General features: G+C 42.6%; 1 protein-coding gene across 1 annotated transcript; it reads left to right on the top strand.

The window, feature by feature from the left end:
* Positions 1–297: 297 nt before the first annotated feature.
* LOC138956969 (uncharacterized) lies at positions 298–14,951 on the top strand. The gene is made up of 5 exons (XM_070328158.1): positions 298–379; positions 1,533–1,610; positions 7,220–7,261; positions 8,137–8,332; positions 13,229–14,951. Exons 1-5 carry the CDS (start codon positions 298–300, stop codon positions 13,380–13,382), a joined length of 552 nt encoding a protein of 183 aa, XP_070184259.1. The 3' UTR covers positions 13,383–14,951.
* The last annotated feature ends 1,738 nt before the right edge of the window (positions 14,952–16,689 follow it).

Genomic DNA, 16,689 nt, shown 5'->3' with positions numbered 1-16,689 from the left:
GGTTAAGCTTTCTTCCATGTTATTTTATGTTTTTCCTATTTTCCCTCTTTTTGTCAAGGTCTTTTGTGACTCATTGCAGGGCTAACACCTTTCCGGTACTCGCCAAAAATCTTGTTTTTAAAAACTGTTTTAAGGTTTAACCGGAAACCCTGTTTCTAAAAGTAACTTGATTAGCGGCACTTGACCATAATTATGTCAAAAGTCATGTGACGTCTTTTAACTTAACAGACCTAACCTCCTTGAGGGGAGATTGTGCTTTAAATTTAGATATCTGACTTTTATTTCTGTTTTCCGATGATGATTCTGATGATACAGTTGAAGATGTCCACAACTTCGACTTTTTGGTATGATTGCACCGAAGACTCTACCAACGTGACAGGTAGGTCCTATGCCCCACAAAACAAGCAGCTACCTTGCAATCTAGGAGGAATTCTGCAAGGTAATGGGAGGCAGAACCAAAGTTTGGGTTGTTAATGGATTGGGAAACAAAAACTGAATTGTTAGTGGTTGCCATCATGGCCACATATTTCTCCACTGTTTCTTGTTTCACTTCGTGTTGTAGTGGGCACAGAGACATGTTTACCATCTTATGTCTCATGAGAGCATCAGTATTCTAAGCAGATGATGAAGGTACAGTGTACTGGTCTGTTTCCTCAATCCAAAATAATTTTTTCTTTGATGAGAGATTCTGAAACATTTGCACTTTTGTTTTCAAGTTTTGCTGCGGAAGAAGGAAAGAAAAATTTGGCGGAAAGAGAGTATCCTTTTTCAAGAGAATTACTACTGCTCCCCCACATACTCGATGCCTACCCTGGTAGCTAAAACACACACAGACAACCAGGCATGTACTCAACAGTCTCTGGTACAGGGCATTGTCTGCACAGCTGATTATATTGCCTGCAGGGACTTACTTTTTTTTGGAAATAACTCATGCCAAAAACATAGAGGCAAGCTTATCAAGCATGGCCAAGAGACGCAATGCTGCTGATTGGGTAAGACCTGCCATCTGAGCTGTTGGGCCCCAAGAGTGCAGACGTGTACATGATCAAGAAACATGTACGGCGGCTCCCATCAGAAAACAACTGCATCAAAGCAGATATCTTCATTTAGCAAGTTTTTCCATTTCTATGTCAGAGGGGCTTTATTGATCCCATATCTTGACTGTGTTCTACGCCTTGTCTTCGGCTGAGTGTAACGTACTCGTTCTCATCAAATAAGAACTGTGTTGCTACACATAAAGCACAGGCAATGCACAAATGATTTGAAAGCACTTTGCAATTAGTTTGTAATTATTTGTATAACAGGGTTTTCATTTCATGCATCTCAAATGAGTGTCTGAAATTAAAGGAGCGTCTGAAATGTAATGTATTTAGTATAAGTTATTTATAAAATGCTGACTGTTAGCAAATGATAACAGACCCGGCAGAAATATAACCAGGCCAGGCCAACTATCATGCCTGCATGTCCAAACCACAAATCTGGTTCTCTTTGAAGAGCAGAATTTATTGAATTTAATGTCTGTATCCTCACAGGAGCCCAGACAAGTGCTGAAGACCCCGAAGGAGCAAGTGTTACCTCTTCCCCCGACCCAGCGTCTGAGACATCTGAGTGTAAGTCAGTTTATTGTTACTTTCACATTAAAGATAATGGTGTACTATGTAAGGAGCCGTTTTCTTTGGCAAATTGGATCTCAAAAACCCTTCAGGCAGATTTGATGTGGAGAAACATGTACTACCCACAGAGCTGCCAACTGCTACAATTTTGGCGTAGAATGCTACGATTTTGCTGTAATTGCTACGCTAAACTCTACGCTACGTTCAAACACAAAATGACAGGCATGCAAAATGTTCAATCATCGCTCGACAATCAACAATGAACATAGCACAAGTAGCCGAGTACCAATGGTTGCGAACCAGTCTGTTATGACTGATTGAGGTTGTCCACGTGACTTGCTTTGCCAATCGTGAATTTCGTTGCAAGCATTTGCCTTTCCGGTGACTCTCTGGGCCAATTGCGAATTTGATTAGAATGCACGATGCACTTGTAATGTCGTACTGTATTAGGGCTTCTGATATTTTACCAGGTAAGGGAACAATTTTACTACAGGCTTTTAACCAAAAGTATGAGGTCTTACTAGCGCCAAAACAATATATTCGTAATTAACCCGTGAAAGTGACTAATTTTCACGCAAAAATTCAATTAAACGTGTTAATTACTCATTTTCACATGTTAATGACTATTTTAAGTGTTAATGTCTAATTTTCAGTTTTGGCTCGCCTCCTGATGGCTTACTAGCGCCAAAACAAAAATTTCATGCGTTAATTACTAATTTTCATGTGCCTTGTGACTGTGGAGGTTCAATGCACATGCATGCGCGACTGTTACACCGGCCAGAGCGAAAATCCTTCGATTCAATACTTTTCTGGCCCATAGTTCTTTATAGTCTACTTGCCAAAAAGAGTACCTGGAAATGTCTGTTCCTGTGAACTTTTATGACGGAAATGTAATCTATAGGGTATGTAGAGTCAAATTAGCTTGGTTGCCTAAAGTTACACTTTGGGAAATTCTCAGAATCCAAGATGGCCGCCCAACGGTCATCTTGAAGATGGTCAATATATAACTTTTGATCCAGATGGGCTAAAGAGTCGTGTAATACCTCAATATAGGTTTTTTTGATGTCAGCGAGTTCATTTCTGAGGTTGGTTTGTCAATCCTGTCAACAGAATCCAAAATGGCCGCCAAGATGGCCGTCAAAATATATAAAAACACATTTCTCGCCATATCTGGGTTTCTAAAGCAGCTAGATTCATGATCTTAGTGCTGATCATGTTTCCAAAGGCTGGGAAGCCGTTCTGATATCACCCAGATGCAAGATGGCTGCCAAGATGGCAGGTAAACGTCATTCACGCTCAAATCAATGTCACACAAAAATAAGGAAAACGCCATATTGTTTGTCTTTTGTCTGAAAGAACATGTTAGCATCCAGTTAAAGAGGCAACTTTCAGGACCTCAATCAAGTCCATGTGGGAAAGTCCATGTCCAAAAGCAGCTTAGCTGGCACGCCACGACCGAAATAGAACTCTACTGCTCTTGCTTTACAGCAAACAAACGATTCAAACTTTGAAACCATATCTCCTTCTTCAATGTCAGCTTCTTTCTCGTCTTACTGGTCGTCTTCAACAAACTCCTCCTCTTCTTCTTCCTTCTCCTCCTCCTCCTCCTCTTCCTCCTCTTCTTCCTCCTCCTCTTCCTCCTCCTCCACCACAGGCTCATGCTTCGTGTAAGCGCTGCAGCAGCCATCTCCTCCCTCGCAATAACAGTATTCAGTGCACGTAAGTCTCCCACTGTGGCAACTGCACTTCTTCTCGCTGCACGCTTTCCCCTCGGCGCTGCAACTACAGCTCACGACATCTGAGAGCTGCTGCGGTGCTATCGGCGCATTAGACAGCGATTGTGTCACAGCACCAGATTCATCGATATCCCATCCGAAGCAGCGGATATCATGAGCCTCGGCTGGTGGATCTTTATGGTCTGCTGCTTTCCACAACATCATCTGCAGATGTGCTCGGAGAGCATGCAGCCTCAGGTTGCAATCGGTTGGTGGTAGCCTCTTCAAAGGTGGTGGTTTCTTCCTGCCCAGATACAGTCTGGATCTTGCACCATTGCGGGACTTGGCCTTCTTCTGACTGTACAGCGCGAGGAAGAATGAGTCGGCAGTGGCCTTAAGTTGGTCATGACTGACGTCTGGCTCCCCAAGGACATCTTGCAGGCCTAGGATGTCGCTGTTTCCAAGCACCTTGAGCGCCGACTTCTTGCCCTTGTAACAGGGGTACGACACGGTGTCGCAGCCCGATAAGGCGTGCATGCCGAGTAGCTGACCACACTTGTCCCCCAATTTGTCCACTGTTGCGCGAATGTCAAGCACCGTGCCGTCCCATTTCTCCATCTGGATGCTCTTCTGTATCCTCTTCCTCCATGCCAAGTACACGAGAAGGACGAACACATCAGTGTCATCACACAGCACCCTGATCGTCTCCGCCCCGCCTGCTGCAGCCTTCAGCATGTAGCTGCACAGCGTGATATCCGCCTCCTCATGGGTGACAAGACAATCGAAACTGCTGACAAGCTCCACGTTGTTCTGCAGAGGATGTCCACAGAGGATGTTGCTGAGGAGGCGTTTGTTGTTGGCATTCTTCATGATAGCTTCTCTGTGTGGGAGGGGGGTTGTGGGTGTCAGACGGAAGTCCTTTGATCCTTCCCCTGCCCTCCTCATCCTCTCGTGGTCCTTCGCAGTTGGCTGATTCTCATGGTACCTGTCAAACAACACCAGTTTCTGTGCTGCTGGAGGATAGCGGCTCAGTCGAGCGCCGAAACTCGCGACAAAATCTCCTGCTGTCCCCGCAACTGGCCACACAACATGGTACAGGAGTCGACCAGCACCACGTCTGGTGCAGGTGCGTTGTTGACCGGCACACCATGACACTTGACGAGCACAGCCTTGTCTCCTTTCCTCAAACTCCCGAACTCGTCGATGAGAGATGGAGGTACGGGACTGAGTTCGTACTTGAAGATGTCTGTCGCCTTCACACCACGTTGTTGCCTAATGATCTGAAGCCGTACGAATAATGTTTCAATGTCAAAGATGGCCTTGTCTTTCACAACCACTACCTTTTTCATCTCCTGCATGGTCTTCACTTTCCTCTCGATCGGGCCATGGAATGTGCTGTGAAGCGAAGCGGCGAACTGTTCACTTTGAGTGCTGCCGATCTTGAGTGCATCTTGGACATTTAGGCCTACTTTTGCTGGCGCGATCTGCCCGTTGACGATGTTGTACAGGTCAGTGGCAGACCTGTTTACCCTTACGATTTTGGCGTAATTTATTACGATTTTCTGCAAAAAATACGCCATTCCGCTATCCGTGTCAAGACTACAATTTTCATAAATAAAAAAATAAAAATAATTTTTTTTTATTTTATTTTTTTTTATCAATTCACATGTTTGGCATTGTTTTTTTCAATGGCAAAATGGGGTGAAAAAGCACAGGACTGACCAGAGATCATGTCTGTCTGATGAGACGCTGGAGAGCCTTATTCTAGTGGTGAAGTCTCGCCCTCACTCATTCGGCAAGCGCAAGTACAGTAGAGAAGCGCTTGACACACTGAAAAAGGCCTACTACGAGCAAAAGAAAAAGAATCAGTGATGCATGTGCTTTTGATGTGATCTTCTTTGAAATTATGATGACTACAAAAACTGACTGATGTGTTTTGTTTGTGAATGATGGATATATGTGCATGATTGCGTTTCGCAGACACAGTTGTCATGTGCGTTGTAATTAGCGACGAATGCTGGATGATTACTATTTTTGTGCCAGGATTACTATTTTTGGGGCTGAGCATTACTCCAAAACACTTATGGGGGTAAACAGGTCTGCAGTGGACTCAACAATGAGAGGGTGCGAGTACTTCTGCAGTTCCTCTGCAATCTTCGTCCGGTCTGCTGCGTCGATCGCTCGCCTTCTTTCACCTTCCTCTTTGTGCTTGCTCTCCTTCTGTCCATCCCCACCATCGAGACCCATCGGCTTTTCTGAAAGTTGCCTCTTTAACTGGATGCTAACATGTTCTTTCAGACAAAAGACAAACAATATGGCGTTTTCCTTATTTTTGTGTGACATTGATTTGAGCGTGAATGACGTTTACCTGCCATCTTGGCAGCCATCTTGCATCTGGGTGATATCAGAACGGCTTCCCAGCCTTTGGAAACATGGTCAGCACTAAGATCATGAATCTAGCTGCTTTAGAAACCCAGATATGGCGAGAAATGTGTTTTTATATATTTTGACGGCCATCTTGGCGGCCATCTTGGATTCTGTTGACAGGATTGACAAACCAACCTCAGAAATGAACTCGCCGACATCAAAAAACCCTATATTGAGGTATTACACGACTCTTTAGCCCATCTGGATCAAAAGTTACATATTGACCATCTTCAAGATGACCGTTGGGCGGCCATCTTGGATTCTGAGAATTTCCCAAAGTGCAACTTTAGGCAACCAAGCTAATTTGACTCTCCGTACCCTATAGATTACATTTCCGTCATAAAAATTTACAGGAACAGGGTCATTTCCAGGTTTCATACATGACATAGAAGGCTGGCTGGTAGACTATTAATCCGATGCAAATTAACAATAAGAGCTGAAAGACATTTGTGAAAGTGTGTTAGCCTAGACCGAACAGATCAGTCTGCTAGTGGTCGGACCTTTAGCACACGTCCGGCCACACGCCATTTTTCCTCTCTCGATTCGAACATTTTTGGATCAATTGTCTTTCACTAATAGTAATACACTACAAAGCAGATGTATGAGTGTTGTAGTGTAAATGAATATGAGGCACAGCTGTCTGCCTGACAACTTGTCGAATAAGGAATTATATTGAAAGATATATGTGAAAGTGTGTGAGCACAGCTGATCAAAAGTCCGTCTGCTAAAAGCAGCTTCGATTCAAAAGTTTTTGGGCTCGATTATTCTTTTTTAAGTTACCCAAAACAACGTTAAGGAAAGTGCTATTGCAGAAAACTGACATGCATCTTCCCGTCGGATAACTTGCTCGATAAGGCCTTCTATTAAAAGATATTTCAGAAATATTGTGAGAGTGATGTTTGACGGACGTTGTAGCCTCTCAGTGCGGACTCTTAAAGTCCGACTACTGTGACCAAAAACGAGGCAAAATTGAAAATAAGTAATTAACACTGTTATTTACTAATTTTCACGTGAAAATGGTAACCTTAGGTTCTGGCACTAGTAAGCCGTCATACAAAAGCGTTTTGGTGTTTATATCTTTTTGGTTTGTTTGTTTGTTTGCCGACCACGAAGGGCCATATCAGGGTGGTGCTGCTTTGACATATAACGTGCGCCACACACAAGACAGAAATCGCAGCACAGGCTTCATGTCTCACTCAGTCTCATTATTCTGACACCGGACCAACCAGTCCTAGCACTAACCCCATAATGCCAGACGCCAGGCGGAGCAGCCACTAGATTGCCAATTTTAAAGTCTTAGGTATGACCCGGCCGGGGTTCGAACCCACGACCTCCCAATCACGGGGCGGACACCTTACCACTAGGCCAACCGTGCCGGTATATATTTTTGGTACCTGGTTCATGATCTGTTCAATTTCAAACTAAGCATGCACAAGTTTTAATTTACTTTCATTCTGTATGCAGGTACCAAAAGCCCGACATCACCGGAGGAAAATACAAGCAAAGGTATGCACGCATGTCTTCAGTGACTGAGAATGTTTATGGGATGAATGAGAGTTGCCTAAACTTCTACTGCAATATGTTTAAGGCATTCATCCCCATTTCATTTCATTCAATCCTATTAGGCCAGTAAAGGCACCCCACTTGACTCTGTGGTACTTTTTTCCTGATCAAAAATTTCTTTCACAGTGGTCACATGACGATGCTCAAGCAAGGGTACCCCCCAAATCGACCTGACATAAAAAAAGGAGTACCCCCCAAAAAAACCAATAGTTGGGAAAAAGAACCCATCTATCTTTCTCTCTCTCTCTCTCTCACTGTCCGTCTCTTTCTCTCTGTCTTTCTCTCTCTCTCTCAATCTCTCTCTCTCTCTCTCTCTCTCTCTCTCTCTCTCTCTTTCTCTCTCTCTCTCTCACCCCCATTGGTTTGTATATGGGTCTGTGGCCTTAGTAATATAAACCATTATCTTTCTCTCTCTGTTCTATTTGTATGTCCGTGTGTATATATGATTAGAGTAGTATGAAAAAGAAAGAATTTCTGTAATGCTTATGCCACAAACCTTGTAAAATAAGATTTGATTCAATTTGGTCTTCCCCCTCTTCCATTTCAGGCAGTTTTCTTTGTTGTTGCTATAACTGCGAATAAAAGGTGTGTCATTATTTTTTATAAACAAGGAACATAGTTTTTGTTACTGTGAAAGAATTTTGGAATTGTTCTCTAATAGTTGGGGGGATGCTGTCCTGACCCTGTTGAAGGTCGGCACTTGTATATATATATAATATATTTTGTTATTATTATAAGGACCTTTAAACTAACCCCTCTTTTTCCTTTCTTTTGTGATGTAGTTTCCAACTTCATTATTCAAGTATCATGGGTTTCAGGAGTCAAAATCCAGACAGAGGGCAAGCGATACTTTTGTATCTTCTGCGAAAAGTACTTTGCTCAACACCTCAACCGGCACCTCATAAAAAGCCACAGCGAGGAGGCAGATGTTGCTGCGGCCCAGGCTCTTCCGGAGCCCCAACGCTCGCAGGCCCTCTTGATCATCCGAAACCATGGCAGAGACGGAATTAATTGGTATGTGTCCTGCAAGGAGCTAAACCAGATCACAAGTGGTCATGGAAAGCACTTGTGCACCATTGTGCCAGTACTGATTTTTAGACTACAATAGCTAGTTTTCTTATATACTGATTGCAAAAGATAGTACAGGGGTACCTGCAATGACTTGCCAGAAGTGTCCTTAAATTGAAGGTGGCCTGTCATGTTGACGGGTAATTTTGGTAGGGATAATAGACAAATGGACAACAGAAAGCGTCAGCACACTCTGGTTTACGTAAACTATCAGTTTCTGAACAGACATTGCCAGGTTTTTTACGCACAGTACAAACACCCTTTCATTTAAACACTCACCGCTTGCGAACATCCTAAGTACCCTCCGTAAAGAGCTAGCATTTTTTTAAGATTTTATTTTTGCATGGCCTGCAGGATTGTCTAGTACCAAAATCAGACGCTTTTTGGCGCTAGTACTAAAATCTAAATAATAAATTGACGACTTGTAACACAAGCATTCATTAATCCTAAAAGATTTGTTTTTCATCAAAAAAAGATCAGTACAACTCGAAGTTTTGAAAAATGGACAAAAAGGGAGTCCGGAAGCTTGTCACGCAAAGAAGTGTTTCCCGAAGCAGACACATTTTTTGCATTGAACTTGCTTCTTTGAAGCCAAACTCCACCGTTAAGTTTGTGTGACTCGCAGTCGTTGTTGCATTTTAGATTCAGAGTTACACGATAATGTTCTGATGCAGATAAGGCGAGTCGCATTGAAATCAGAAACTGACGACTAGATTGTGAAAAAAAAGGAAAGTTGATCACACCCCGGGGTCCACGATGGCTATGGCGTTAGATAAACCATGCAAAAATAAATTCATTGAAAATTGCTGGCTCTTTACGTAAGGCACCTCAGATATTCTCAAGCGGTGAGTGTTCAAACAAAAGGGTGTTTGTACTGTGTGTCTTTGATGGTTTGCGGGAGGCTTACTGTGCCTTAAAAGGGATATGTGGTCTCTCATCGGAGAGGCCACACATTGCAGGTACAACTCCACACACTTTTTAACTTTGTGACTTTCATTGCCGTGCACTGATACACTGAGCACAAAAAAGTAAAGGATATTTTTTTCAATGGTATACCCCAGATAACAGCAGTTATTTGGTCAGAAATATACGTGAATTTGAAAATCAGTCTTTCTTCTGCTCAAAAATGTGTTTCTGGAATCTGAGCAATATCTGGGTATGATGTCACTGGTCCGTGACCACATCTACTCTCAAAAATTGTGTTTTTTGATGGCTTGATTCACTTTCAACCGTTGAAACAGTGACTTAAACTGAATATTTTACATTTTTTACATTCGAAAGTTTATTTGGTGTCTTACCTAATGGTTCATACAAATTTCGTTCAAATCTGTCGCGCTGTCAGGCTGATCTAGTGTGTAAAACAGAGCGACCACAAAACTGAAAAACAGCAAAAAATCAATGGTTTTAATGGTGTTTTTGCTGGGTAGCTGCAGGCTCTCCAAATTTCACAGAACTTAACTTTTTGTGCTCAGTGTACATACAGCAGACTTGCGCTCTTCAGTCTCTTTGTTTGTATGTTTGCTTAATGCCCAGTCCACCACAAAGGGTTATGTATCGATTGGACATTGGATTTCCCTTCTTTGAGCCATGTGACGTCAGAGGCATACAAAACTTCATATTTTGGCGTTTCAGGTTGACCGAAACTTCAAAGGAACTACAAAACACACGTCATGTGTTTGATTGCATGTGTGTGTGCTGTTCAATGTCAAAACAACAACAAAGTCAGTACATGACGTGTGTTTTGTAGTTCCTTTGAAGTTTCGGCCAACCTGAAACGCCCAAATATGAAGCTTATGTGTTTGATTGCAAGTGTGTGTGTGCTCGTTCAATCGTTAAAACAACAAAGTCAGTACCTGAAAGGAATGCAATCGATAAATAAATGTTATTTGCGTTTTTGACCAAAATATGACATTTTACACAGATCAAGACAGTCATTGTTCTCCGAGACTGCGCTAGCAGTCGAGGTGAACAATGACTGTCGAGATGTGTGTAAAATGTCATATTTTGGTCAAAAACGCAAATAACGTATAATATCAGGGCGGTTGCTCTTCAGTGCTCTTCAGTGTAATGCACCATAAAAGAGGAGTCACACTACACAAATTCTAACCTGTCTTTGATGCAATTCATGGTCTCATTGATTTTTGTGTTGTTCTTGTTGATTATTTTATTTTATCATATTCGTTCCATTTCCTTGTATTAATACACACCCCACAAAATAATTTTTAAATCCAACCAACATGGTGGTTTTTTTTTTTACTCACATGCGAAGCAAAAGTGAGTCTATGTACTCACCCGAGTCGTCCGGACGTCCGTCCGTCCGGAAAACTTTAACGTTGGATATTTCTTGGACACTATTCAGTCTATCAGTACCAAATTTGGCAAGATGGTGTATGATGACAAGGCCCCAAAAAACATACATAGCATCTTGACCTTGCTTCAAGGTCAAGGTCGCAGGGGCCATAAATGTTGCCTAAAAAACAGCTATTTTTCACATTTTTCCCATTTTCTCTGAAGTTTTTGAGATTGAATACCTCACCTATATATGATATATAGGGCAAAGTAAGCCCCATCTTTTGATACCAGTTTGGTTTACCTTGCTTCAAGGTCAAGGTCACAGGAGCTCTTCAAAGTTGGATTGTATACATATTTTGAAGTGACCTTGACCCTGAACTATGGAAGATAACTGTTTCAAACTTAAAAATTATGTGGGGCACATGTTATGCTTTCTTCATGAGACACATTTGGTCACATATGATCAAGGTCAAGGTCACTTTGACCCTTATGAAATGTGACCAAAATAAGGTAGTGAACCACTAAAAGTGACCATATCTCATGGTAGAAAGAGCCAATAAGCACCATTGTACTTCCTATGTCTTGAATTAACAGCTTTGTGTTGCATGACCTTGGATGACCTTGACCTTGGGTCAAGGTCACATGTATTTTGGTAGGAAAAATGTGTAAAGCATGTGAGTCGTATGGGCTTTGCCCTTCTTGTTTTACCTTTCTATGCCCTCCAGCAAGAAATAGTGGACAGCGAGCTTTGCTTGCTTCCAAATTTATATTAATGAGCTAATTATAACATTTAATCATCATCAAAAACCTTGTCAATGCTTTCAATGTGTGTGTGATTCAGAAGTCGTTAGGTAATCTGGCAGTCATTAAAACAAGGTAGGGGTCAAATTAAAAGTTTTAAAGTTGCCACAGCGCTCCAAAAACTCAATAATGTTTGTTGCGGTTTTACAAAATGTGATCCAGATTCACTGAAGGGGGCCGGGGACTCAAAATAACCATTTTTTCATGTTGGGAGTCGTTTAGCTATGTTTTAGATATGGTTAGCTCTGTTCAATCAATCAATGAGTCTTATATCGCGCATATTCCGTGGGTACAGTTCTAGGCGCTCTGCAGTGATGCCGTGTGAGATGAAATTTTATACGGCCAGTAGATTGCAGCCATTTCGGCGCATATTTACCTTTCACGGCCTATTATTCCAAGTCACACGGGTATAGGTAGACAATTATTTTTTTTTTTTTTTTTTTCTTTTTTCGTCTTTACACTTGTTCCCTTGTCCCGTTGTGCTCTCACACCGCCCCGTCCCTGCACTCGCTGCTCCAACCACCTCTGAATTTCGTTCCGCTGCCAGACTCGTCGATTTTACAGACGCTCCAGGGGGGGATGTCGGGTCGCTGCGGTAGGCTACCCTCGGAAGATGACACTGCACTTCTGCTGAGTCACTTCGACGGTGTTCAGTAGTGGGTCTGTCCCGAGCTAACGGACGCAGCCCACTACCTACTATGCCCCCTACAAACGACATTGACTTTAAGTCGCGGACCAGACTGAGTGAGCGTCCTCTCCAGAGAGCAGACCGCCACCACGTCCCTCCGTCGACCCCCCAGAACGTCAGTCACACGTTGAAGACTGACAGCAGAACTACTATTCAGGGAAGGAAGGAACAGGAACACTGAGACCAAGGTCACCATGATAGCTCCGGGAATGAAGGGCCACAAGAGCAAGGACAATTTATATTTTGGATGATTAATGAGATGAGGATGATGATAATGATGCTTTGGATTTCCAATTTTGGTTTGAGACTACGTGACAGGGCAGCACTCTACGCTTACTGTCATAATATATCCTGGCGTCAACCAGGCCCGAGAACTGCCGCACCTGCGGTGTTGGTCAGGTATACAGAACCTGAGCACCCTCAAAGTCGCATTCGTTAAGTGAATGACACTCGGCTGTGTGATCCCAGCTTTCCCATAGGAACCATAGCACTTCCACTCTGGGTAGGAGCCGACCGTAGCCCGAAAAACCCACATGACTCTGATGGGATTCGAACCCACGACCTCCCGGCCCGCAGCCCGATGCGCTAACCACTGCGCTACGGGGGCCGGTAGGTAGACAATTATTAACTGTGCCTAAGCAATTTTGCCAGGAAAGACCCTTTTGTCAATCGTGGGATCTTTAACGTGCACACCCAATGTAGTGTACACGGGGGGAGGTTCGGACACCGAAGAGAGTCTGCACACAAAGTTGACTCTGTGAAATAAATTTCCGCCGAACCTGGGATCGAACTCACGCTGACAGCGGCCAACTGAATACAAATCCAGCGCGCTACCAACTGAGCTATATCCCCGCCCGTTAGCTGTATCATTCTGTTTTTTTTCTTTTCCTCTCACTTTGAAGGCCTGGGAATTATGTATTTTTGTCAGTATTGTTTTTTATTTTGTATTTTGTACGTTATTGTCTCCATGGAAGGTGTGATTTTTTGGGTGCTCATTTTTTGTAGTCTTTAGCATGTACAACAAAGGCATTTTGAGGAACAGCTGTCAATTTCTGTTTCAGGGAACTACAGCAAGTTCTCGAGAGAAGAAGAGAAGGCCGTGAGGAAGCTTTTTCAAGCTTCCATTTTGGGAGGAAAGCTTCCAGGAAAGAAACAAATTTTGTTGGGCATTGCAGGCAGCCAAACACTGGAAGGGAGATCCTGGACCCAAATTAAAGATAAAGTGGCAAATGAAAAGAACACATGAAGCACATGTACTAAATTTAACTGTTACTTCCTACTGTAATATTAATTCCATTTCCCGCAGTTTCCTGTCACTTTGAGGGAAAACTGCACTTTGGTTTGTGCAGTGCAGTTCTTTTGTCAGTTGTTCTCCTCTTTATTTGTTCTATCGTCTTTCTTCTTCTTTTTTGTGTGTGTACTTTTGTGTTTTTGTGCCTGAAGAAGACCCTTAGGTCGAAACGTCCCTGTTATTTGTTCCGTGTTCGTCATTTTAACGTGAGTACATTGCTTTTTGGTCTCTTTATTGTTCCCTCTCACGTGCAGTCGCCATTGTTTAATACTTTGAGGGAAGTTAAAAGAAATATTTTTGTCGACAAGCAAAGTGGTTACAAGCCCCCCGGTCATACACTTTTTTTTTTCGTAAAGCACAGATTTTTTGCTCCCACCCATGCAGTTGGAAAACCTTTTCAAATCTCTTGTGTTGTTTTAAACTTTTGCTCTAAACATTTGGTATGACACAAATTTTGAAGTGAAAATTGATTCGGATTACAGTATCACTTGATTATGTTTCATGATTTTTGAGTCACTTGAGAAAAAGTGACTCTATGTAATCGGTCAGTGTTAGTCTGTCCGGCCGGCCGTCTGGCCGGCCGTCCGTAGACACCACCTTAACGTTGGACTTTTCTCGGAAACTATCAAAGCGATCGGGCTCATATTTTGTTTAGTCGTGACCTCCAATGACCTCTACACTTTAACGATGGTTTCGTTGACCTTTGACCTTTTTCAAGGTCACAGGTCAGCGTCAAAGGAAAAATTAGACATTTTATATCTTTTCTCGGAAACTATCAAAGCGATCGGGCTCATATTTTGTTTAGTCGTGACCTCCAATGACCTCTACACTTTAACGATGGTTTCGTTGACCTTTGACCTTTTTCAAGGTCACAGGTCAGCGTCAAAGGAAAAATTAGACATTTTATATCTTTGACAAAGTTCATCGGATGTGATTGAAACTTTGTAGGATTATTCTTTACATCAAAGTATTTACATCTGTAGCCTTTTACGAACGTTATCAGAAAAACAAGGGAGATAACTAGCCTTTTCTGTTCGGCAACACACAACTTAACGTTGGGCTTTTCTCGGAAACTATAAAAGTGACCGGGCTCAAATTTTATGTGAACGTGACTCATTGTGTTGTGAATAGCAATTTCTTCCTGTCCATCTGATGCCTCATATAATATTCAGAACTGCGAAAGTGACTCGATCGAGCGTTTGCTCTTCTTGTTTTCTGGTTTACCTTGTTTCTTTTTGGTGTAAATATGTGGACGTCTGCACTGACAGATGTCATGACAGCTGTCCTTTGTATGAGATTGTCTGGGTTGTGGATAACTCCCATTGATCATGACTTTTGTATGGACCCGCAGCATTGTTACGTGTATTTGCTCTGTCCAGTAGGAAAACATTTTTAAGTCTTCTTGTGTTGTTTTAAACTTTTGCTCTAAAAATGTGGTTCCCATTGAACCTCAGTACAGATTATGGTTTGCAAAATATATGTTGCTTACTTGATTCTTGAGAATTGTGTTTGTTTTCGCTACCCCCGCGGGTTAGGGGGAGTCCCATATTGGTTGGGACGAGAAAGAATTTACCCGATGCTCCCCAGCATGTGGTAAGAGGCGACTAACGGATTCTGTTTCTCCTTTTACCCTTGTTAAGTGTTTCTTGTATAGAATATAGTCAATTTTTGTAAAGATTTTAGTCAAGCAGTATGTAAGAAATGTTAAGTCCTTTTTACTGGAAACTTGCATTCTCCCAGTAAGGTAATATATTGTACTACGTTGCAAGCCCCTGGAGCAAATTTTTGATTAGTGCTTTTGTGAACAAGAAACAATTGACAAGTGGCTCTATCCCATCTCCCCCCCTTTCCCCGTCGCGATATAACCTTCGTGGTTGAAAACGACGTTAAACACCAAATAAAGAAAGAAAGTCTGTTTTCGCCAAGTGAGGGTGTGTGACTGTGGCTGTGAGTGTGTTTGTGACAGTAAATTCAACACTATGAGTGACAAAGAACTGAAGACTGTGTGTGGCAGGGAACAGGACACGTTGTGTCATTCGCCTGTAAGTGTAATCATTATATTTTGTAACCATCAAAAACAATTTCCCTTGAAATCAAAACACAATTTCCCTTGAAATCAAAACATTAACAAGTAAGAAAAAATGACACCTGAAAATGGCATTCAATGGTTACTCATGCTCTCTCTCTCTCTCTCTCTCTCTCTCTCTCTCTCTCTCTCTCTCTCTCTCTCTCTCTCTCTCTCTCTCTCTCTCTCTCTCTCTCTCTCTCTCTCTCTCTCTCTCTCTCTCTCTCTCTCTCTCTCTCTCTCTCTCTCTCCCTCCCCCCCTCCTGAAAACAAACAAACATCAAACAAACATTGAGGAACCAAAGCTAAATAGCGTTTTAAAGTATAAGCTCAAGAGGATACTTCCCACTGTGATATTAATTACTAGTGTGTTTTTGTGAGGGTGCTTTAACGTTTCAGTTATAGGGAGTAGCACACGTTTGTGATATGATCCGTGCATGTCTTAAACAAGTAATGGCAGTGCATATTAGCAGATCTGCATTTTCAACCATCAAGTTATTCACGAATGGTAGTCGTCCGATGTTGGAATATAGCGTGTTCGTGTTTTTAGTCTCTCGTGTTCTTAGTTATATGATTCAAGTCTTATATCGCGCGCGTATCTCCAGACTCTGACTCGAGGCGCAGGGATCTATTTATGCCGTGTGAGATAGAATTTTTTACACAATACATCACGCATTCACATCGACCAGCAGATCGCAGCCATTTCGGCGCATATCCTACTTTTTACGGCCTATTATTCCAAGTCACACGGGTATTTTGGTGGACAATTTTGTTATCTATGCCTATGCAATTTTGCCAGGAAAGACCCTTTTGACAATCGTGGGATCTTTAACGTGCACACCCCAATGTAGTGTACACGAAGGGACCTCGGTTTTTCGTCTCATCCGAAAGACTAGCACTTGAACCCACCACCTAGGTTAGGAAAGGGGGGAGAAAATTGCTAACGCCCTGACCCAGGGTCGAACTCGCAACCTCTTGCTTCCGAGCGCAAGTGCGTTACCACTCGGCCACCCAGTCCGTTTAGTGTGATCAAGCAAACGCAAACAATCCTTGAATCTTTTAAAGCACGATAAAAAGATCAAGTATCGATCCTCATATCAAACAGACAATGAAGTAAGGCGTCCGCCCCGTGATCGGGAGGTCGTGGGTTCGAACCCCGGCCGGGT

The sequence above is a fragment of the Littorina saxatilis genome, unplaced genomic scaffold, assembly GCF_037325665.1.
Source record: "Littorina saxatilis isolate snail1 unplaced genomic scaffold, US_GU_Lsax_2.0 scaffold_1088, whole genome shotgun sequence".
NCBI classification, from domain to species: Eukaryota; Metazoa; Mollusca; class Gastropoda; order Littorinimorpha; family Littorinidae; genus Littorina; species Littorina saxatilis.
Note: the sequence above shows the minus strand (reverse complement) of the source record. Positions and strands in the feature narration are given on the sequence as shown.

What these genes read in the sequence shown, in the direction of transcription:
- LOC138956969 (XM_070328158.1), top strand. Translation starts at nt 298, where the DNA reads ATGATTCTGATGATACAGTTGAAGATGTCCACAACTTCGACTTTTTGG. An exon ending in AGCGTCTGAGACATCTGAGT is followed by an intron (nt 1,611 to 7,219) that starts GTAAGTCAGTTT and finishes TTCTGTATGCAG; the next exon opens with GTACCAAAAGCCCGACATCA. An exon ending in GGAGGAAAATACAAGCAAAG is followed by an intron (nt 7,262 to 8,136) that starts GTATGCACGCAT and finishes CATGGGTTTCAG; the next exon opens with GAGTCAAAATCCAGACAGAG.